The 24,569-nt window shown below is 31.4% G+C and overlaps 2 protein-coding genes and 1 long non-coding RNA gene across 5 annotated transcripts in view; 1 reads left to right on the top strand and 2 right to left on the bottom strand.

The window, feature by feature from the left end:
* The window catches only part of LOC117781399 (protein spire-like), a 47,562-nt gene extending 30,842 nt beyond the window's left edge, over positions 1–16,720 (bottom strand). The window contains exon 1 of one of the 2 annotated variants that reach the window (XM_034618150.1): positions 15,153–16,720. In XM_034618150.1, coding sequence (XP_034474041.1) covers positions 15,153–15,876 — 724 coding nt within the window. In that variant the 5' untranslated portion in view covers positions 15,877–16,720. The remainder of the gene's footprint in view (positions 1–15,152) is intronic. The other variant, XM_034618151.1, reaches the window with a different exon arrangement.
* LOC117781401 lies at positions 1,310–2,120 on the top strand. 2 transcript variants are annotated; one of them, XM_034618154.1, is made up of 3 exons: positions 1,310–1,593; positions 1,649–1,665; positions 1,776–1,928. In XM_034618154.1, exons 1-3 carry the CDS (start codon positions 1,349–1,351, stop codon positions 1,871–1,873), a joined length of 360 nt encoding a protein of 119 aa, XP_034474045.1. In that variant the 5' UTR covers positions 1,310–1,348; the 3' UTR covers positions 1,874–1,928. The 2 variants fall into 2 exon arrangements, 1 of the variants encoding a protein (XP_034474045.1); XR_004617161.1 differs by having other exon boundaries at positions 1,314–1,593; positions 1,649–1,699; positions 1,776–2,120.
* Positions 16,721–20,899: 4,179 nt separating the features above from the next.
* LOC117781746 lies at positions 20,900–21,490 on the bottom strand. Its single transcript, XR_004617200.1, has 3 exons — positions 21,258–21,490; positions 21,161–21,198; positions 20,900–21,040 (listed from the first exon to the last, which is right to left on the bottom strand). It is a non-coding gene; the product is annotated as an uncharacterized LOC117781746 (long non-coding RNA).
* Positions 21,491–24,569: the final 3,079 nt, after the last annotated feature.

The raw sequence follows: 24,569 nt of genomic DNA, 5'->3' as shown, positions 1-24,569 counted from the left end.
CTTTCAAATTAAAAAACGAACGATCGGTGCAAAAACTTGTTTAAGTATAAAATTTTTGTCTAGCTTTTAAATATCAGCTTTATAGAATCCTTTAAAATAAAAAAAATTTTCTGCCTGTAAAATACCCATTTAAGTTAATTCAAAAACTACAGGGTAAGAAAATTGTCAATGAGCCAGGTTCAATTGTATCATATGCAAGTAATATATTCGAAAATAAATACATATATAACTGTTATAACTCTATCCATAACACGCTTGGCATTTTGCTTAACAATTAAATGCAATTTTTTACAATAAAAAAAAATAATAATAATAAAAATAACCTGCACACATTTCGTTGACTCAGCAACTGATTTTGTCCAAGGTGCTCCGGTTGGATGGTTGGGTTGGTTTTTAGCTGGCGTGCTGACCGGCCGGCTTTTGATTACAGAGCGAGACACAACAAAGCCTCAGACTGACCACAGACCGGACGAACTCTACGGCTCGCCAAATTTCGTTTAAAGTTTATTAAGCGTGACTGACATTTGTGAATGGTTTGTGTAATTGCTACGCCCAAAAACTTTGCAATAAATAACTCAAATGACAACACAATTCACAAAAAAAAGTGCGGCTATCGTTATGTAGATACTTCTGTTCCTGTTCCTTGATCTACATTTTAGTGCTCATCAGCAGAAATTGCAAAAAAGAGTTATGGCATATTATAAAAAACCAATTTGAAATTTAACAACAGGTATATGTAAGAGGGAATAAACTTCTATATTATTTGACAAGTAACATTCAAAATTAATGTTAAAACAATATTTTAATTTGTTGTTTCTGAATTTTTAATTTTAATTATGAAAACTCGATATTTTTAAATGTTATCAAAATATAACAAACAAGTTTTATTCAATTTATGAAAATAAAATAAAAGATCTCACAACATTTTAAATACAATCCAAAAAAAGAAAACGTATCAACAAGTATTTTTGAACTTATATCTTAAAAAAGTTAGTACAGATACAGGTGAAAATGTATGAAGAAGCAAAATATTTTAAGACCATTTTAAATTCCTTTAACATTTAAAAAATTTGAGAAAGTTATTTGGACACTTCCACACAGGCAAGTACGTATTCTATAACACTTTATAAATATTTTTAATAAGTCAACAAGTTAAGGCGACCATAAAAAAATTATTTAATTTTAATTAATATGCATGATGTTTCCCATACGTTTCAGTTCATTTGCGTTATAGGTAACTAATCTAATAATATAATCGACACTCTATAATGCACTATAAAAGAAGTGGTTTTTTTGTAAGCCAATCTATTGTGAAACAATCTGTGCAACTCTTTAAAAGTAGCTGATAATGCCCTACGAGTGGGAGAAATTGTTAATACTACAGCTGTTAGTCCTGTTCATACAACCCTGGGCGGCAAACGGCGCTTGCTGTCCTCCGAGATTCAATAAATGTGATGACGGAACAATTTCAACCCCGTGTTGCGGAATACATCGGTGCAACATATTCTGCTGCACTTGCACTTGTCGCAAAAGTAAATCCAGAGCAGTGAAATCAAAACGACATAACACATATGATTGTCACAGGCATAAGCGGTAAATATTATTTTAATATCCATTTCATTGCATTTTAATTGTTTTAATTTTATAGAAAACATTCACATGCAGGTAGGCTAATGTTAGATGAAAATAATTATGGCAGGTAAATAATAATTTGAATTAATTTATTCATAAATTATTATTTTCAAAATATTATTCACATTCTTTGATTCTTGCAGAAAACATAATTTTTGGAATCCGTTCGATTTGGAATTTTAAATCAAAAATATTTGCATCTAAATTATTATATTTTTGTGACAACATTCTAATGCTGTAGAACAATTGTAGATAATGATGTTATTAATTTCTAATAAACTATCCATTAAATGGCCTTTTTAAAATAGAAATACCATCTGGAAACATCATAGGTCGTTCGATAAATGGAAAAAACAATTATGAATGTTAACTGTTGAAGTATATTAATTTTAATTAATATGTGTGATGTTTTAAATGCGTTTCAGTTAATTTGCATAATATGTAACAAATCTAATATTGTATTCGACACACTGAAATGCACTATAAAAGAAGCTGATTTTTTGTAAACCATTTTAATTTAAAATAATCTGTGATACACTTAAAAAATGTTTTAAATAAGTTTCAGTTCATTTGCATTGTAGTTAACTAATCTTATTGTCACAGGCATAAGTGGTAAATGGTAATCTTATCTTAATTAATCTATTCGATTTGTTATTTGAAATCCTTAATTATATGCATTTCAATTATTTTTTTGTTGTAGAACAGGAATATTACCTAGAAAATACACTAACCGTTTACTAAAAGAATAAACAATTATGAATGTTGAAAGTAAAAGTATTTTAATTTATATGTGTGATGTTTTAAATAGATTTAAATAAGCATTATATGCAATTTTATATTCGACACATTCAGGAGACTTAAACAGAAGATGAGCTACAAACCCACAGCATGATGTCATAATATGGATGTCAGTCACTTTCGCAGGAAATAAAGGTAGACAGGGTCAGAAAGAGATTCAAAGTCAAAGTCAAAGACGAGACTGACTCCTCGAGTTTGGCACACAATCATAATACAATATGCAATGGATGCTTTGAATGGGGAATGTGGCATGGAACATGTCATGACTTTATAATTAAATAAAAAAATATATTTTTCGGCCGTTCTGGCAGTTGGTTCCACTTAATAATTAATTGACATTTAGCAAAAGAATTTCCCATTTGACGCAAACTCGCAATAAACTGTCGACATTTGCGTACATTGAAATTTATTAATGCCTGATTTATGAGTCGGACGTTACGCTCAATCCCTGGGAATTGTTAGAGGAATTCGAGCGTTAGATTCAAAAGTTCATACAACTCTGAATGGATTAGTCACATGTGTGTGAAAAATTATAATACGCTGATGAATTTATTTGCAAATGGTTTGAATTTAATGATGGATCTGCGTGCCTAAAAAGCATCTGGCATACATTAAAAATAAAATAATTGAGACATTCACTAATTTCGTAAGTGAATTTTGTAGAAATTCCGTATAAATTTTATTTTGAATTTATTTTTTAACGGAAGATAGGCAAACTTCGATTTCAGTTAGTATTTACTGAACTTCAACTTCCACAAAAAGATTTTCTTCACTCTTTCATTATATTTTGCGCTTTCTATACTTGTTTACTTCTTTCAATTATCATATAAAAATTCTTATCAATAATGACTCATAAATGCGTCAATTTTATAATTTCTAATTGGTGATCAAGTGTGAAGCACGTATAATCATACATACACTTCTGACATATGGCTAGACTTTACTTTATATATAGAAATTGTTTTTGTATAAGTGTCAATTAAGATATCCCATAATTCCCCTAGTTTTTCATGTGTGTAAGCTTAATGAATGTAATGTATTAATAAACTTTTTTAATATAAAGATCATATGCAGCTAATAGTGAATCTCATTTTGTTATAATTCTTATATATATACTGGATCATGCATAAAATCTGTTATTATTATAAAAAATAAAGACAATTTCGTATATCAAAGCTTGCATATTGTTTACAGGGTATCTCATAGTCTTGCATCCTTAATTGTTCCTAGCTTAACAGTATTTTGCCAGAGTTTTAGACTTTGAACACTTGGCGAAATAGAAATATCGGCATGCATTAATGAATTGGCAAAGATAAGATTGCCATTGAGCGTTACGGGGACAACGGAACAACTTATATGTCTTTTAAAGTACAGGGAGCTGTGGAATTATTGGACAAGCCCAACAAACCTCAACAAGACTTGAAGAAAACAAAAAATAACGTCAATTGAGAAGAGAATAGTGAGAGGAGCTCAAATGGACGTCGAGGCGAAAACACTTTCCTTTAGGCCAAGCTGCCAAATCCAATTAATAATTATTATATTTAATAACAAGTTAATCTAAACAAAAAAAAATAAAACATTATTATGTGCATTTCACCCTACAGCAATCCCCCGCATTAAAGTTCAATAGACAAGTATAAACATTTTCATGCTTATCCGATGCTTTTTGCTCATTTTCGTAATAAAGTTTTATGCACTTCTTTTTTTTTTTTTGTTTTTGTTGTTGCTGTTTGACCAAGTGGCCTCATGGCAATTTACTTTCTAATGTCAGGAAAGTCATGTGCAAGTCAACTTTATATTTATATATATTTATTGTTAGAAAAAGCAAGCAAAAAAAAGCTTACTTTATTTTATTTTATTTAATGACTGAACCTTTTTTTACCCACGCTGATAAATAATGTCCATATCTATGCAAAGTTTTGCCAAAAAAAAAAGAAGAAGGAGGAACGAAGAAAGACAAAAGCAAAGATAAAGAAAGAGGCGTCAAAACGCCAAATCGTCGACGCATTAGAGAGATAATAATCATATTTTTTTTTGTTTTCAGTTTCACAGTTTTGCGGCTCCCCAAATAAAATAAAGTGAATCAACAAAGGCAAGAAATAAATGGCTAAAAGCTTGATAATTTACACCAATCCCAAGTCGATAACAGTGTGCAAGTTTTGCAACTGATGACACCTAATTAATTTTGAGTAGAAATTTACTATAATTTACATTACAACCATGAATTTTTTCCCTCCTTTGGGGAGTGACCTTTGGGCTTTTGCTTTACTTATGATTGACTTGACGGCGGCGTTTACTTTCAATTATAAATTAATTAATTATTTTTAATGATTCGCTCAATCGTTGGCTAATCATGAGGAAATGATAGATAGCTTAACAATCAAACTAATTATGTACGGTATTTCAAATACTCATTAAACTCATTTTAACAAACGAGTCGTACAGTTGTGTAAATTTAATAGAATTATTACAAGAGTTGAAGGAGAAAATGAAAGAAGAAATTGATGAAATATCAGTGCAGCTCACGCTAGTGACGAAAGCGTATCACAAAACTGTTAAGTACTTAAAATATGTTAACTCTTTCGCTGTTAAGTGACTGCTAAATAAATTCGAATTGAAGTAAAATTTCATAAAATATTTTTGTCAACGTATTCCAAAATTGCTGCATTTTCTATGTAGAAACTTAACATAATTTTGCCAATGAAAAGTAACTCATTTAAAACATTCTTTAAAATCGCAATGAATCTTTAATAGAACTTAACATGCAGCTAAAGTAGCAGATACAATTCTGTTAACATTATTTAAGCTATGTTATACACTTGTGTTATGTTAATGCAAGTTACTTAACACACTGTAGAGTATTTTGGGTATTTGGTTGCAAATCTCATTTGCACAACTTTCTTGTTTATTTATGTTTTGTTTTTTTTTTGACACAATTACAAGGCGACTGACAGAAAGAGGCGTGGCAATGGCAATGACAGTGGTAGTATGAGTTTAAATCAGTTAACAGACATTTGTAACTGAAACTCTCGCTTTCTACCAAGGTGGGGGCCTGTCAGACGACATCAACGCACCGCTGACTTGATGACTGTGGAATTAGACGACAACGACAACGACAGCGACAATAAAGATGCAGATGTTGCTGTGATCAGTGTTGCCAGTTTAGCTATTTATAGCTGGAGTTAGCTATTTTGTAAGTGCAATGCAGATGATTTCCATAAATTTACAAGCAAACAAAGAGATTGTATTTGAGGTTTTCGAATATTTTAAAACTGAATATTTGTATAAAATTAAATTGTACTTCTACCGCCACATTTGAACCAAATTTTTAAATTCAGAGATGCTCGAAAAATATGCATATTCGTTACCTTACTGCAGTATATGTTATAGAAAGTTACTCCGATTTCTTGAACGACCTTTCAGCCAATTGGAGACAAATTAGAAAATAAAATACATTTGTAGTCACAAGGTTTGCATATAAAAACTGACAATTACTAGCTAATTTTTAAAAAAGCACAATAAAATATTATTACAAAAACTTTTCAATTTTGTTCAAAACTTATATTAGCTATTTTTTTTTTTGTTATTCTTTTGATCATGCTAGTTTTAATAAATATTATCTTGAGGACTTCTCGATTAACAATTTTTATGCAATTTCTAGACACGTTTTGATGAAGCTATCTTTAATTATTGAAGCTATATCTAGCTACTTTTTGATGCAGCTATCACTGGTGAAATATTTTGAGAGAAATGTATAAGCATAATAAAATATTATTACCAATATTATAGGTAATTTTTGTTAGCATATGAGGTTATCTACTGTTTTTTTTTTAACTATTTATAGCTACTTTTAATCAAAATTAGCGATAAAACTTTTTGTCAGCACTGGCTGTGATGTTTGTGCGGTGGTGGGTGCTTTTTATAAGTATCTGTTATCAGAGGTGGCTGACTTACTGACTAAACGACCGACTGACTAAACTGAGCTGAGATTTAAATTCAAATTCAAGCTCACTTTGCTGCCTCTTTCACTTTGCATGCTGAAATTACAATATAAATTGTATATGCACAATATAAGAGTGTCTGTGTGTATACATACATATATTTATATACAGAAACAATCTTTAATCAGCATTTACGCTTTCATCTTTCACATTTTTCAAAGTGAAAAATAACAACAACATCTACAACTAGCTGAACAACCCGAACAGCAACAACAACTATGAATCTGAGCAACCTGTTCATGTTGTTGTCGTTGTAGAGCCGCTGCTGCTGCTTAAAATATTTTAATTTCTTTAGTAAATTTACATAGTTGGCATATTTGATGAATTTTTTTTCAAATTTGCCTTTGTCAATTTGTCTATTTTGTTCGATTTAATTTGTTGGACTCAACATTAATTTCTTTTCATTCGACAAAAGACGAAAGCAAAAGTGACATTTGGATCAGTAGAAGACGCCACTTTTTATTATTATCACCATAGGGTATATCCACATTGATTACGCAACTCAATAATGAAGCCTACGAGCTGAAGAATGGAAATGATCTTGCGCCTTTTTTTAAATATTTTGATTGACACACAAAAATTGTCAGACTGTGGTTACACATTTGTTTGAAAACATGAAAATAATAAAAAAAAATGCAAGACGCATATGTCTATTATTATGTTAATAATATAAGTATATCTCAATGCAATAAGTTTATTATATGGGGATTAATTTGATGGCTGGGAAAATGGTTGTTGAACAACTAAACTTTTATAAAGTGTTTATTTCATCAGTTAAGTCGAGTATCTCAGTGTTGACATATCACAGACGAATCCACAAAAAACTAAGTATCTTTGGAGTCTAAAATATCATAATCAAATTTTACATCATATAAGTTTTTTAGAAAAAAATTTTATAAAGTACCTTAATGGATGCTTCGAAAATGCAATTTTATATAAATAACATAGCTTTAATAAGGACTAAAAAAGCAAAGCATAGTATTACAGATCTTGGAGATCTGAGATTATTAATTGCATGTCTAGATAAAATATATAAATTAAACAAATTATAAACAATTTGATATCGGCATTACCACCTCACACGAATTGCGATTTGTTTTGTGTAAAAGTAACAAAAAAACAAAAAGTATACAAATTAAAAGAAAACGTAGTAAAGACGGAAAAAGCATATATTAAAAAACTTCACTTAAAATTCATTTAAATCACGAAGATCTGCACAATGAAAATAATCTTTTTTTTCAGCCTTTTCTTATTTTTTTTTATAGGTATATACATTTTTATTTCATTGTGATTTATTTTAGATTTACCCTTTTCTTTACTTCTCCTGTTAATCCCAATTAACCCAACCTACAACACTTCCTCAAATAAACGAAAATCACTGAAGAGCCCCAATAGATAAACCATCGACCTATCAATCCAAAATACACAACGTTTATATTTAAAACAATAATCAAGTATTACGAGCGACAAATGTCGTAAATGTTTTCAATGTATTCGACACAGTTAATCGCAAAATTATTCCCATATAGTCGCAGTACTTAGCCTATAAACTTCTGGAACGATAAGATAGGAATGGAAGTCGAAGTCGTCGCATTTCTCGTAAGGCCTTTTTGCCATTTGTGGTTTCGATTGTGTTCAATTGCATCAAAATGTATTTATAATTTATAACGCTATAAAAAAAATGACAAAACCTTGGGCTTTGTTGGCATCTTAAAAGCGAAGAGTCTTACTTTCAGGGTCACACAGCTTGCCACTTGAAACACCCCACACACACTCCAATTTACAAACACACATACTTGCTACAAGTGTCATCGAACAATAGAGCTAGAAATACCCCATCCGAAAACAATATCGGGATTATCATATGATTTATGTGCGAGAGACGCACTTTCAAAATCATATAATCGAAAAAAAAAACTGCACAACAAATTTTCCGCTTGCATTTGAAAGTCTGTCAAGAAAGTTTTTATTTTGAGAGTGTATGACGAGCAGATACCCTACAATTGGTTATAAATAATATGAACAAAACTTTTAGTTATAACTTTTGTATTTGTTAAGCAATCATTATGAAATTTGGGACTTGCTTAAATGGACTATTTATATATAATAGTACCAAAGTAAAGTCGGTAGCTTTAAATTTATACGATTATATGTGATTTTAAAAGAACAAGAGAAAGCAAATAAATGTCAGACGATTTATACCTAATAGAATGTCACTTTCTGCTGCTTCTTAAATTACTATCTAAAAATTATCCTGACGAAGTCTTACAGACTAATCAACTCAAACGGTAAGATCCCGAAGGCTGAAATTTTGACACGACATAGCCAAGACCAATTTATCGTATAATGAGATGGCGTAAAATCTCAAGCTCAAGTCGATTGCCTAAATATATTTTATGTCATTTAAATGATAACAATTGGTAACAAATATCGGACAGACAGATTTGTGTATAACTTGCTGCTGCGTGTAATATTTCTATTATAATTATGAATCCCCTTATTAGATAAGCCAACAGGGTATACATAAAAAGAGTTTCCAAATGCAGTTGACTATGGGCAAGTGGGTCGGGGGGCCTGGCACAGACTGCACAGGTGGACAAGTTTGGTGACGCCACAAATACATTTATTTTAAATATAAACAAATTATATAACTTATACATATGCCACAAAATTATTATATTAATTTTTGAGACTCTTTTAAACTAGACCAACAATAGCAACACATCAGGTGGAAAATGCTTGAGGTGAGGTTTCCAACGAGCCACAACAAAAATAAATTATTACACCAAGTCCATAATAAAATGCATCTTATGTGGGTTTTACTGTGGCGACAACTGACCTGGTCGTTGATCAAAATGCTACCTAATCTCATCTGGGCCTTGAATTTTTGGTTAACACAACTCTAAAATTCCCGGAACAACTCACAACTGACAACTAAAAATTGTTACCGAAACATAAAACTGAATACTAAATACTACAAATATATTGTGAAATGAATTAGCTTGGACAATGGCTTTGATTTCAGTTAACTGGGTAAATTGATCAGTCAACATACCTGGAAGCAATCAGCGTAAAGTTATCTATAATTAAGAATAAGGTAGTACTGAAATTTTATTTACATACTTTTTTGCGTCTATTTTGATTTAAAAATTCAAATTTCTTTATCGCTGTTTATTTCTTCCATTCTTAAAAAAATTTAAAGATCTAATATCTAAAAAAATGTTAATACTATATTTCTAAGATTCAGAAATTTGTATGCTGAATCATAATTCATACTTTGATCATGATAAAAATCGAAGCTAATAATTATTTGAAAGACTCTGCAGTTTATTGACTGAAAATATGCTATTTAAACTGTTTTCAATAAATGTAGGCAAAAGTTTAACAACATTTTTATACTTGGAATTAATTTTTTCTTTTCGTTTAAAATTAAAATAATTTTTCGAAATGCCACTTATGAATCCCTTTAGAAAATGTCCACTGAAGCCCATTCTGGCATTAAGCCCAACAAAACTGTACTACCAATAACCTGCAAATAATGTGGCCCATTTGTTAGCCCAGTTTTATTGCCACAGCTGTCCACAGTAAAAATTTATTACACAAAAAAAAGGGGGTAAAAAATGTACTCCAATTTGTTGCAAAGTTCAGGTAATAGTTTCGTTATAATATTGTTGAATTTTTCTAGTTAACGTTTTGTTTGTTGTAATCTTAAGTGTAATTATTTAAACATTAAACCAGTTGAGCGACGAGCTCAGGCAATGCAAGAGTTAACTTTTTACTATACATATATTTTTAGATATTTTTTTTTTTGCTTTTTGGGAGAAAACCAGAAAGTCAAAGAGATGGAAAATGAAATATCATCGCCCGATTTGTCGATGTACATGATGGATTTTTCCGCCCATTTTATTTACAGATCTTTCTAACCAAAATAATGAGTAAGGGTTTTTTTCTGTCTTTTCTATCAGTGGCAAGTCAAAGAAGCTAAATAACCTGCTTTCTTTTAGCTATTGTAAGCTCTATTACGTTTTTTTTTGGTGAAACTCTGTTTAATGGATACAATTTGTTAGAACGCTTAATTTTTCATTTCTTCTTTATAATTTTTATGGTCCAGAAAGGCGGAAGAGCGAACATTTTCAAACGGAAACTCAACGAAAGCAATCAACAGCTGATGAAGGTAGAAACAGGGAAAGAGAGGGAGAAAGAGAGGGAGAAAAAACTGTCAGAGAACCTACGACAACAAAATTTTAGGGGGAAACAAACAGTGCGCATGCCACATGACCTTCAGTGAATTGCAGGGTGTTGGAGTGGGCAGGGATTGGGGAAAGGTTCAACCCCATTTTTGTGGCATCCACTTTCACTATGCAACCGAAAGCACATTTCTAATTTCGCTGAGCGCCTGCTGAAAAACGTAATGGCGAGTTTGTGTGTTGACAGATTCGAGCGCCAAAATGTTAAATGGCGCTTTTGGGCCCAGTTAGTTACTCCCACACAAAACAGTTGGCTAATAAATGCTGCGCGCCTAATCGAGGCGCCAGCGGATGCGGCGACGTGACGGCGCCGTCGACGTCGTTTGATGTTGCACTTTGGACACGGCCAAAACAGCAGGTGACTACATTTTATTATGTCTTCAGAGGCACCCAGACAGCAGACGGACACTGGAGAGGGGTGAAGAGGGGTAGCTGAAAGACTACACAGAGAAAAATTAAATGTAAATCTCTCTACTACACTTTAAAATATAGAACAAATTGTACGCTTTAACATTTTAAACAAAATTCTTAGTTTAATTAAAAAAAAAAACCATAAAATTCTTTGATTTAAGGTTGAATAAAAACATAAAAAATGATAATTTAAAATATATTGAAAATATAATATTGATTTGTAACGTTCAATTATATATGGCATCATTTAATATGAACATGATCGTTAAATATGGTTTTTAGTTATATCAAAAAGTTTTACGGTTGATTTTTAAATGAATAATGGAATATTTAAAAAAAAACCCAATAATTCTTTGATTTGAAGGTAAATAAATATCATAAAAAATATAAAACCGTTTTAATTTGGTAACAAAATGATCAAGTTATGCAAATTCTTAAAATAAATAGAATTTAACGTTTTATTACATATGAAGTTAATCAATTTGAATTGTATTTCACTTTGGTTTTAACTTTAACTTTGACCTTTAATTATGTTTAAGTGGAATCAAAAAGTTTTATAGTTATTTTTTGTATGAATTATGGAAATTCAAAAATATTTAAAAAATGTTAGCTATTCTTTTTTTGCAGTGTAGTGGTTGGCGACACACAATCAATGATTCGCTGCGCCAAACGACGCGGCTGTTAGAAGTTGATAGAAGCAAACTGTTCAATTTTACTCTTATTTCATCTCGAGGGGAGTTGAAGAAAAGTGGGCGGGTCGGAAGCTGTCGGCAAGTTCAAAGTGAATGAATAATGGAAACTGCTCTGCCCAGTTTCAACGTCGTGTTGAAGCTGTTGAACCTGTTGCCCCAAAAAAACTAATAAAACAAAGAAAATAAAAGGTGCTAAAAGACTCGCAACTAATGGTCGAAAATCAGACAGAACCAGACATGGATCAAGGTGATTTACCTTCCTACGACTATTATCTGCCTTTGACTGATTCCGTCTGCTGAAATTAGTGGTAATTAAAGTGTTACAAGGTGTTGTCTATTTGCCCCGAAGAAAGCTAAAAGACAAGAAGACGAAAGAAAGAAAAACCAAAGTTAAACGTTGTTCGCTGAACGAATTGAAGAACAAGTGAATTAGCGATAAGCTACAAGTTCTTAATAGATGATAAACAACTTCATTTAAGGTTTAATTTGTAAGAAAAACATATTGATATGCTTAATACTTTAACAAAATTAAATATGTAAGCATTTTTTAAGCAATTTTTATGGGAAAAAACAAAAAAACAAGAATTCAATAAAATACTTTCTATGTTTTCAGTTGATTTTTCAAATATACAATGTGAAAAATTAGGAAAAGCTTCCGGAAAAAAGATTATAAAGTAGATATTTTAAAATAAATTAATATAAGCTTTATATTAATAGGAAATATGTATGGTAAATTGGGTATTATATTTTTAAAAATTACCAAGCATTTTTCATAAATTCTTTACAATCTTAAAAAAGACCAATTTAAAAAAGTTTCAAGGTTTTCCGGCTGTATACGGAAACATTGAAATAACCCCACCAATTACAACATTATTACAACAAAATTAATTCCCCATATTAAGCCGATGTTTGTTCAACTTCCTCTTTGGGATGCCCAAAGCAAAAGGCCAAGTTAATAGCAAATGGAAGCTAATTAGCCCTTTATGCTGCTCATAAACTGGCCTCAGCTATTTTAGGCCATATAAAGAGACTAGAGTAGTTCCAAGTAATTGCAGATCGAACACCATTTGAATGCAACAGAATGCTGAAAATACCAAAATAGGTGGAGGACAGTCTAAAAATTCAACACGTGAGAAGAACGCGCCTAGAAGAATGTCAAGATTGAAATTAGTAGGATGTGAAGATGTAAAGATCTCTTTTCAATTAACACAGCTTATCTAAAAGCCTATAGATTACAACAATCTGTGTTTTGACAGTTCTGTCGATGATTAAACAATTAGCAGCTGAAAGAAAGAATCTACAAGACACGTTCTGAAGCTTAAAAAAAAAATAAAATAAAAGATACCTCATACCCTCATCAATTACAACAAAAAAGAGCTGAAAGAAAGTGAAAAATAGAGTTGATAGACAAATAGATGCGTTATATGGATGGATGGCATAGTATATATGTATCTATTAGGGTGCCTCGATTTGTGTGGGGCAAAAAAAAATTGAGCAATGGTAACCCAAGTTTGTAATCTACGGTCAATTTTAAGATGTTTTCACCAAGAAATTATAGTTCTACAAATAATTATGGGTATCCAATTTTGTGTTGTAAAATGCATTTATTTTTCATTGTTAGCATGTTATTATTAGCATATCATTCGTGTTTTTAGTATAATATTGACAAGATTGGTATCAAAACTCTTGTTAGAGGCAGAACCTTCAAATTTTGATAGAATCAAAGAATCAATTGTCCCTAAAACATATTTTTCGGCCATGCAAGGACTATAAACACAAAGTTTTCAACTCAAAAAGCGGTTTCCTGGTGAAACCTTTTTTGAATTGAACGTACATTACGAATTTGGGCTACCATTTTTTGTGAAAAAAAATCGATGCACCCTAGTATCTACGGACTGCATTGGGCCTCTCCATGGGAGTCACAGTTTACACTTTCCCAAGACACAGACAGACACGCAATCAGAGACAGAGACAGCGAAAAGAAGAGAAGAAAAACCTCAATCAAAGCTGACTCTGTGCATAACTTAAAAGCGTAGGTCATCAGTGTTGTATGTATTATATCTTTTTCTTTGTAGTGTTGTGTGGGATGTTGGTTTTGGGAAAGTGGACGATGCCAATGCCAAGATGGATTGGATTGCCTTGAATGGAATTGAATACGGAAACGCACATCAGAAAGAAAGAAGTTAACTGTCGCTTATTAAGTGAAAATGAAAGCGTTTGCCGAAAAACCACTCGAGACCCTCTTCAGAAAAATACCAAAAACAGAAAAAAAAAACAAAAAACAAATCTCAACCGGTTTTCCGGCCCATCTAACTAGCAACTACCATCTTAGCCACAATCTTACTGGCCAACACGCTAACCAGCTCAATTTTCATAGTCCAAGCATAGCTAAATTGTGCTCTAGGTCTACAGAGCTACGGTAATTTTTCTGCCTTCTGACCTCCAACAACTTTTTTGTAGAAAACTCCCAAAAATAGAAAAAAAAAACCTGCGAATTGCGCGAACTGAAAACTGCTTTTATTTTTAGCTGTAACTCTATTGTTTATAAAAGACTTATTTAAGTAAGTAATTCTTATGTGATTTTTGGAGATTTTCGGGCTTTTCAGTATCCAAAGAACGAGTTCTTATTGAGTCTTAAACTGGATTATTTGCAGTTTAAGGTAATAGAAAAAGAATTGGAAGTTTTTAAATTATACACCTTCATTGAATAACGTTTGAACAAGAAATTTTTAAAGTCTTAAACACTTGACCAGTTGTACTTTAAAATAAAAATACTATTGAATTTTATATTCACAAAGTACAATTTATATATATCAGTCTTTTAGATTTGGGAAAATCTCGAATATTATTTCTAGTAAAAAAAAAACTTATTTTGCTAGTCTAGAGAAATATTTTTCTGTTTTTTTAGTTCTTCACCAACTATTTTTCATAAATCTAAATTGAATATAGTTTTATCATTCTTAAGTTAAATTTTCATAACTTCATCTTTAGGACTTGTCCTTCTTTAAGAAATTTTTTTTTTAATTTAAGAGTTATTTACGTAATCGCTTTAACAAAGTATTTTCCCTAAATACTTTACAAAAATTAATTTTGAATAGTGAAAAAATCCTAATCTTAAATGTATACTAACCAGACTTTGAATTTCGTCACATTTCTTACATTTCGCTCTGCAGAAACAGATAAATAATCAAAGAAATATTTTGTTTAAGTCGCCAACTTATTTCGCACAGTGTAGAAAATGAATATTACAAGAAATAATTTTTTAAAGCCACCAGCTTATTTCTCACAGTGTTGAAAATTAATTTTCCGCTAAGCACTTCTAGTAAAAATACCCAGATTATTTCTCACAGTGTAGAAAATTATCAACTCACCTCGATTGATGACGACGCTGCTGTCGCCGCTACTGCTGCTGGCGCTGACGTTAAGTTGCTGCCGTTGCTGCTGCGATGAACAGTTCTCTTCCTTTTGCAGCTGATTCTGTTGCTGCTGTTGTTTTTGTTGTTGTTGCCGCTGCTTACCGGAGAAATGAACGCTGCCATCGCGATGCAAATGAAGTTCAAATTGTGTTGGCAACTCGGTTTCATATTCATCGCTGGGACGACAATGATGCGCCTTAATGGCCACCTTGTGATAGAGCGAGATGAACTGATAGACAAGTGCCCAGGCTTGATCCTCGGATAACGGTGCTTTGAATGAATCCAATATATTATCCAATTTGACGCATTCATCCGACGATGAGCATTTGTAAAAAGCCTGCAGCAACAGCTGATGCGCGTTGCCAACGTTGCTGATGTCATTCGAGAGCGAGCTGCCAGCCATTTGCTGTTGCTGCAATTCGTTAAGTGCGTGTGTGTGTGCGTGAGTGTGTGTATGGTTGTGTGCGTGTGCGTCGCCATTGGCGCTGTCCGGTGAGGTGGATAGAAAATCCTCCTCAGTTTCAATTCCACTTCCACCTCCACCACCACGCCTTTTGGCCGTGGCCTTGGGCGTTGTTGTTATTGTGGTGGCTGTCATAGCTACGTCGACGTCGGCAGCGACAGCGGCGCCAGCTTCAGCGTCCCTCGTCAGGCTGTTGTCCAATTGCAGTTCCGTCATTCTGCTGTTATTCCTCTGTTATTCTTCCCTTATTGTGTCTTTTGCGAAACAACAAACATCTCAACATGTATAAAAAAAAATTGTTATTTGTTTGTATTATTTTCAACTTGCAATTTAAACTTTATATGTATTTCTTGTTGCTGCTGCTATTATTGTTATTATTATTTTTTCTTGTGTATTTTTTTAGACAATTTTTTCACACACACACACACTCATGTATTTGGCTAATAATTCTAACGTTAAACACAAATTAGAACAAAAAACTAAACTTGACACACAGATAACACAAAAAACACTAAGCACAAATTTTTATTTTGCGGTACTTTTTTTTATTTTTTCTCTTGCTTTTTTGCTATTTTTTTCGGTCGTCACGTTTAATGCACTTGTCGCTTTGCCGTTATGTTTTGCGCGCTCTTCCTTTAATTGCTCTCTCGCTCTCTCTTGCTGCTTTTTGCTATGCTCCTTTGGGCGCCTTTAACATTTGCATTTTCACAACACTCACCAAATGGCGAAAGGGGGGAGTGAAGAGAGTTTCTTTCTCTTTTTGCTCTCTCGCTCTCTCACGCAGTGCTAAACAAAATCACGCGCGAGCTTTGATTAGAACACAAATCAAATTAAATTCAATTAAATAAAATTTTTACGTTTTTATTTTGTTTTGGTTTGTTGAACATTGACATCAAACTGTTAAGAGCAGATAATTTGCACACATTTTTTATCAACGCGCTATTAATTAATTTTCGGGATTAATTTTTAGTTACGAATTCGTCTTTCGTCTTTAATTTTTCAAAGAACGCCGCGCACGCACGTCCGATCGTCATGAAAGTTAAACGCAGAATAACAGCTGCCCGCTTAACAGCAACTGCACAGCGCCTAACTTAACATGTAGCGGCTTAACATGACTCTGGGCAGTTATGTTAAATTGCCGCTAAACATGCGCTGCTTAAAGCAAAGCAACTAAATGACAATAGGTGGCGAAGAAATTAAAATTGAATAGAGCAGGCGGTTAATAAACTGTTAAACTATTTCATTTTATAAACTCAGTTATATATTCAATAGAAAAATTAAGAAATGCATACTGCTGCAGATGCAGCTGCTGTTAGCTTAACAGCGACACCCTCGCGTACATAACAGTTCGAGAGCAACAGTTGTGAGAGACACAGCTGTTTCGTTAAGCGGCTGCTTTCTCTCTCTCTCTCTCTCACTCTGCCGCTCTGCCTCTCTCTTTGCATTTTTTATTTTGATTCCGGTTTTTCGCTGTGTTTGCTGCCTCTGATAAGCATATGAAGCTTCTTGTCCGAACTTTGTGTTGTTTTTGCTTGTGCTTTTTTTTTTCGGCAAATCAAAATGAAATGTAGGCAACATAAACGCAGATTTCACATGCCTATGTTAATGTTATTTGGTGAACCTCAGGTGCAATTTGAAGCAATTATGTTAAGGTCAAGTCGTGTTGAATTGCGTTGTGCTGCTTTTTGCCAAGATGTTATTGGAATTGTGTACTTCTTGACGCGGGGTCATCAACTTGGTCAACATTAGATGGCTAAAATATTGGCTAACAAAGACCACAAGTTGGCGGAAATGCTCTATTGAATTATGAGCATAATTTAAAACTCTGCTAATTACAACGCTTTGCGAATTCGGTGCTAAGGGTCCCCCCTTTGGATTTTTGAAAATTGAAAATTTTAAATATCAAGTTTACACCTTTAGTCAACTCCTTATATCATATTATTATACCTTATTTGTATAAAACAACACTCTAAAATTGATTCTAAGAAGCTTAGTTTTTTTTGTAAAAAATCATGTCAAATTTAACAAAAATTTTGACTTGTTAAGTTGCTAGGTCAAAGGTCTGACTAACTTCAAACCGTCATAACTTTGACAAAACTGAACTGATTTTTAAGCGGAATGCTATTATGATCATGGTTTGGCCTCTAAATTCATTCTGCATTCAAATTTGATTAAGTTTAAGAAAAAAATAGTTTCCAACGTAATTTTCAAGAGTTTTAAGCATCAGCTGAAAATGCTTATCAGATTTAACGATTTAATAAGCCATAAGTACAGCCGAATGCTGTTGACCAAGTTATGATATATGAGCCGTAAATTGTAACTTAATATTATGTTGCTGTTGTTGTTTTTGTTGCTGTTGCAGTAGCTGACAGATTTGCATACAATATTATTACAGCATCTGCAACTTTTAACGACTCTGCATTAATTAAATTTCACCCATACGCAATTTTTATATTAATTGGCAACAACTGCAGAAGTTGCAATTCCACTCAAAATAAAATTCCAGCGATCAGTGCTGGTTTTAATCGCCCACGTAATCGTTATCGGCCATCGAATGGCCATAAAAAGTGTGTCCCCCCCTAAGATGACATCATTTTAAGCAGCAGATGCGCCAAATCGTTAATTAACTCGTTAATGAACATTGCAAGGAAAAGAAGGACCGTGGAGATTTTAATTTGTAGACCCCGTATTAAAAAAAAAAGTACTGGAGTCTATTTAGTTTGATTCAAAAACAGGCAGAAGAAGGCATGGCAAACCCTATTAAGTATATAGATTCTTGATCAGCATCAATAGCCGAATTGATTTAGCAATGTCCGTCTGTTCTGACGTCCTGATCTCAGAGACTATAAGAGCTAGAGTCACTAGACTTGGTGTGTAGGTTCATCTATACAGCAGGCAAATGAAGTTTTTTTTTGGATCGGACAACTATATTATATAGCTGCCATAGGACCGATCAGTCAAACATTAAGTTTTAGTATAAAAACATTTTTTTTTTTAAGATATCGTAACCAAAATGATAGAATATGACCAAAATTTGTTAAGACCCGTCCAATAAATTGTATAGCTGCCATACGACCGTTCAGTCGAAAATCAAGTCTTAGTATGAACAAATATTTTGATTTTTAAGATATCTTAACCAAATTGATAGAGTATGCATTTATGTCAGTCTTATAAATCTTGCCCAAAGTTGGTTCAAATTCGTCCATTATATCATATAGCTGCCATAGGACCGATCTGGCGAAAATCAAGTTTTTAGTATGGAAAACTTTTTTTAAGATATCTTAGCTAAACTAATAGAGTATGCATTTAAGTTAGTTTTATACAGTCGAGTAAACTAAATAGATTAATAATTTTTAACATTCTTAGCTTTTGCCATAGGAAGTACGGCAACTCTGACAGTGGTTTAATAAAAAAAAATAAAAAAGTAACATATTTTTAATTAAAAAATTTTTTTTATTTTTTTATGTTAAATTTTAAATTAATATTAGTAATAATTAATATTTGTTCTTTTTAATGCAATTTTATTTCCATCTTTTGCCCAAATCAAACCCTCCAACGATGCCAACAACTTAAAATACTAGTCATCAATTTGGAGGCGAATTCAACAGCCGCCAGAGGCGAACTTCAACCCACAATAATAATATTTTAGACGCCTTTGTTCTTCGGACCAACTGTAAGTGGAGCTTGGAACTCGACTTGGAATGAATCATTCATAGCACTCAGACTCGTAAACTCAAACAGCCAAAGTCACAAATATGCTAAGTAAATGAGCCAAAACTATATGAGTGCCCTACAAAATCAGAGCATATGCACAACTTAAAGAATTATGTTAAAATTTTATAACAAAATTTTTAAATCAGGTCTTGAAAGGATTATAGTGTTAGGAAAAGTATAACCAAGTAGATACCTTGATTTGCCTGACATTATAATAAGTCTATATTCAAAATTTGGTGCTTTTACTCGTATATGTGTATTTTACAAAAAATAACAATATATTTTTTTTTAGTTTTCTACAAAAAATAATCAACATGAATGCACTCAAATAAATGCTTCGATAATATAAATGAGCTAACAATTGTAATTAATGTCAAATTAACATTTACCGATTATGCCAGTGGCAATTATATTTTTTATGCCTTGATCTCATTTTCACTTCTTTGCAACAGAACAGCAGGACTAATAGATATACTATCATCAATATTTGCAATTTGTTAGACATTATTAATATTTTTTAAGTGTATCACAGATTGTTCAAATTAAAATGGTTTAAGCATAAATCAGCTTATTTTATAGTGAATTTCAGCATGTTTAATATATTTTAAATTAGTAACATATTATGCAAATTAGCTGAAACGTATTTAAAACATCACACATATTAAATAAAATTAAAATTCTTCAACAGTTAACATTAATAATGGTTTATCCAGATGATATTTCTCTTTTTAAAATGGCCATTTAATGGATAATTTATTACAAATTATTAACATCATTATCTTCAATTGTTCTACAGCATTAGAATGTTGCCTATCAAAAAATAAAATAGCTTAAATGTAAATAATTTACATTTCAAATGACAAATCGAATGAAATAATTTATATTTAATTAATATTTACCACTTATGCCTGTAACAATCACATTTGTTATGCCTGAAAAATAAAATAAATTGTTTAGAAGAAATTGCAATTAGTTCTTCCGCAACACGGGATTGCGACTGTCGGTCCGTCATTCCGACATCTTCTTGACGGACGGCAACAGTCGCCTTTTGCCTCCCAGAATTACATCAACAGGATTAACAACTGTAGTATTAACAATATTTGGCACTTGTATGTCATTATTAGTTACTTTTTAAGATTTGCACAGATTGTTTCACAATAGAATAGCTTGAAGAAAGACAATAAATATAAATTACATTGTGTTCAATGTATTTTTAGATTAGTTAACTATAATGCAAGTAAACTGAAACTTATTAAAAACAGCGTAAATATTATTTAACTTTCAGCTTTAAACCAAGCAACTTATGCGTGTTAGTTGTACTTCTCAAAAAACTTCATAATTCCCTGGAGCTAACGAGATGTTTTCTATAAAAATTAATCTGTTTAAATGCCTATAAATTAAGACTTCAAATAACAAATTGAACATAATTTAAATCACATATGTTATGCCCTAATAACTCTTTACTCAACATTACACAATTACAAAAACTTCTTTAATAAAAAATAACAGTGTGTTGAATACATTATAAAATAATTAACTATAATGAAAATAAACTGAAACTTATATTAAAATTACATTTTATATACAATTCTATACAAGTTAGTACATTTCCAAGACTTACTCTGGAAGGCAGTTCTTAAATATCCGGAGCACCCTGTAATGTTTTCTACAAAAACAAATTCAAGTAATTATAATAATTGTAATCATCTTTTTAACAAAAATAATGCAATTTTAATGCATCAAGTAACAAATCGAATAAAATAGTTTATACTAAATTAATATTTACCTCTAAGAACTACCACCATTAATTTTCGAACCACCATACTAAAATAAAACAATATAAGTGCAACTAAGGAAAGATTTAAAGATTTGAAGAAACCAACCGTAACGAGGTTTTTCCCGACATTCGCAATTGCAGCAGAATATATTACACTGATCTACTCCGCAACACGGGGTTGGATGTGACCAATCGTCACACAGATTCTTCGTCGCACGGCAACAGTCGCCTTTTACCTTCCAAGATTTCATTAGCAGGATTAATAGCTGAAGTACCAAAAATAATTGACACTTGTTAGACATTATTAGCTACTTCTGAGAATTTGCACAAAATGTTTTACAACAGAATAGCTTATTTTATAGTGTATTACAGTGTATCGAATATTTTATGAAATTAGTCACACATTATGCCAATTAACTGAAACTCATTTTAAACATCACACATATTATTTAAAATTAGAATTATTATGTTATTTCAAATAGCCTTGACTGCAATCTAATAATTTTCTACAAAAAGCAAAGCAATTAGATCAAAAATATAAATTATTGGATAATTATTTACAAATTATTGTCTACCTAAAATGCTTGTTATAATTATCTTTATCTAACATTATCCTACAATAGCTGAAAATTTCTCTACAAAGTTCAACCAATTAAAATGAATCTACATAAAGTTTTGCAGATAATCCGTTCTTTGTGGTAATTAACTTTATCTGTTAGTATTATCTATTATCTCACTTAATCGCAGCAAGATTGGCCAAGTAGAACGGCAGTAATAGCTAACAAAAGTCAATAAAAATTATAGCAATTCAAGCATCCAAAAGTATGCTGTAGTTTTTATTAAGTAGTTTTTTCCTTAAAGTATTTTATTATCAGCGATTTTGGTTGGCTTTCGGTTCGGTATTTTTGGAACACACCTGTATATATTGAAATAATTAACGGGAATTTCCTTTCCGACAAGTTTTTCTTATTATTTTAATGCTATGAACGACATGTGCAATTGCAGCAGAATATGTTGCACTGACGATATCCGCAACACGGTGTTCCCATTGTTCCGTCTTCACATTTGCTGTCGTAATCCGCATTGCAACAATCGCCTTTGACCTCCAAGGATTGAATCAGCAGTATTAAAAGCTGAAGTATTAAAAATATTTGCCATTTGAGTGACATTTTTAATACTTCTTAAGATATGCAAAAACTTTCCCGTAATAAAATGGTTACCAAAAAAATACATTTCTTTTATAGGGCATTAGAGTGTGGCGAATATTAATTTAAATTAGTCACGCGTTATGCAGATAAACTGAAACTTATTTAAAACATCACACATATTAATTAAAATTATAATTCGTATGGTATTCCGAATACCCTTGACTTTAACGTAATAATTATTTTTTTCTAACATAATCCTACAATAGCTGAAAACTTCTCTACAAAATTCAATCAATTCAAATGCATGTAAATAAAGTTTAAAAAACAACTCGAATATAATTTCTGTAATAAATTTTCTTATTATTTTAATGCTATGTGCGACATTTGCAATTGCAACAGAATATGTTGCATTTGTTTATTCCGCAACACGGGGTTCCCATTGTATTGTCTGCACACAATTTGTTCTTTATACGTTGGCAGCAATCGCCTTTTGCCTGCCAGGATTGCATCAGCAGGACTAATATTAATATTAAAAATATTAACCACTTGTATAACATTATTAAATGGTCAAGATACTTTTCAAGGTCTTCAAAAAAATCAACTTCTTTTATAGTGCATTACAGTGTGTCGAATATATTATTTAATTAGTCCCACATTATGCAAATAAACTGAAACTTATTTAGAACATCACACATATTAATAAAAATTAACATTATTTAAAGAGCTTAAATATCTGAGAGCGGGTCTTTGGTTATCCGAATAATTTTGACGATAACCTAATGTTTTCTACTAAATCAAAGCAATTTAAATACATATATAGAAAATATTAATTAATGCAAAGGTATTACTTTTATATTTATTTATTTATTATATAAATTTCTATTGCTACATTTTTCAGTATTCTGTCAGTTCTTTTATACAAATTGATAAACTTAGAATAATAGTGAGGACATTAAAAGTATTAAATCAGTAAAAAAAAATTGAATTTGGCTATAATTCGATATTATTTATAACGAGTGTCTGTCTTAAATATATTTTTTAAAATTTTTGTTTTTTAATTATTTTATGGTTTTACCTTTTACAGTGTATAATTAAAAAATATTATTTACATTTAATGCCTTTAATTACACTGGGCAACAAGTTTGAACTTTTTGACTATAACACGAACCAAACCCACTTTTTTATAGATATGCGTCCCATATGATGAAAACTATTTTCTTTTTTCTACAATGAGATTTTTTTTTCGAAATTTTTAAATATTTGGCATATTTTTCGTATTTTTTTTAAGGGGTGCACTTACATTTGTCATCATTACTCGAGAACGCCAAAACCGAATTTCAAAAGCTTTATATTTCCTGAAAGCTAGTGAATATAACTCTTATTCACTTATATACAGTCGTAGACTTAAACCAGTAGTTTAAGAAACATAAATTTTCATATTAAGAAAGTGATGATTTTTTGGTTAGCTTTTTTTTAGATTTTTTTTACTTTTAACTTCTATGAAAAGTCGAAAAAAAATTATTTCATTTTCTTATTATCATTGCTGCATTAATTACGCGTCGTTAAAGATATGATTCATTAAAATCTATGGACAGACGGGTATATAATATTATTTTAGATCTCGGGAAGTTTTTGTCGATTTTTATGACTTCCTTGTAGAGCGTCATGACCTTATCTATCAAAAATAGTGGGTTTGGCTTGTAATTTTTTGGCTGTTGCCTAGTGTAATTTAACATTATCGAACATTATCCTACGATAACTAGAATTATTTTAATTTAAATGCATCGAGATAAAGACTTAAAGAAATAAATAATTATTGTAAAATTGTTTTCTATTTATTTTAAAGCTATGTGCGACATGTGCAATCACAGCAGAATATATTGCATTTTTCTTTTCCGCAACACGGAGTTTCCAATGTATTGTCTGCACACAATTTGTACTTCCCAGCAAGGCAACAATAGCCTTTTGCCTGCCAGGATTGCATCAGCAGGACTAATATTAATATTAAAAATATTAACCACTTGAATAACATTATTAGCTACTTTTCAAGATTTGCGCAAATTGTTTCACAATTGAATGATTAAGAATAAAACTCAATTTCTTTTATAGTGGAATAAAGTGACTCAAATATATAATTACATTAGTTACCTATTATGCAAATAAACTGAAACTTATTTAACACATCACACATATTAATGAATATTTAAATATTTTTTAACTTAACAGTCCGGCTGAAAAGATCGTGTTGTACCTTTAGATAAAGGTTTTTC

Source organism: Drosophila innubila (genome assembly GCF_004354385.1).
Source record: "Drosophila innubila isolate TH190305 chromosome 2L unlocalized genomic scaffold, UK_Dinn_1.0 4_B_2L, whole genome shotgun sequence".
NCBI classification, from domain to species: domain Eukaryota; kingdom Metazoa; phylum Arthropoda; class Insecta; order Diptera; family Drosophilidae; genus Drosophila; species Drosophila innubila.
Note: the sequence above shows the minus strand (reverse complement) of the source record. Positions and strands in the feature narration are given on the sequence as shown.

Bases quoted from the DNA above. Each gene is read 5' to 3' on its own strand.
- LOC117781401 (XM_034618154.1), top strand. From the start codon at position 1,349: ATGCCCTACGAGTGGGAGAAATTGTTAATACTACAGCTGTTAGTCCTG.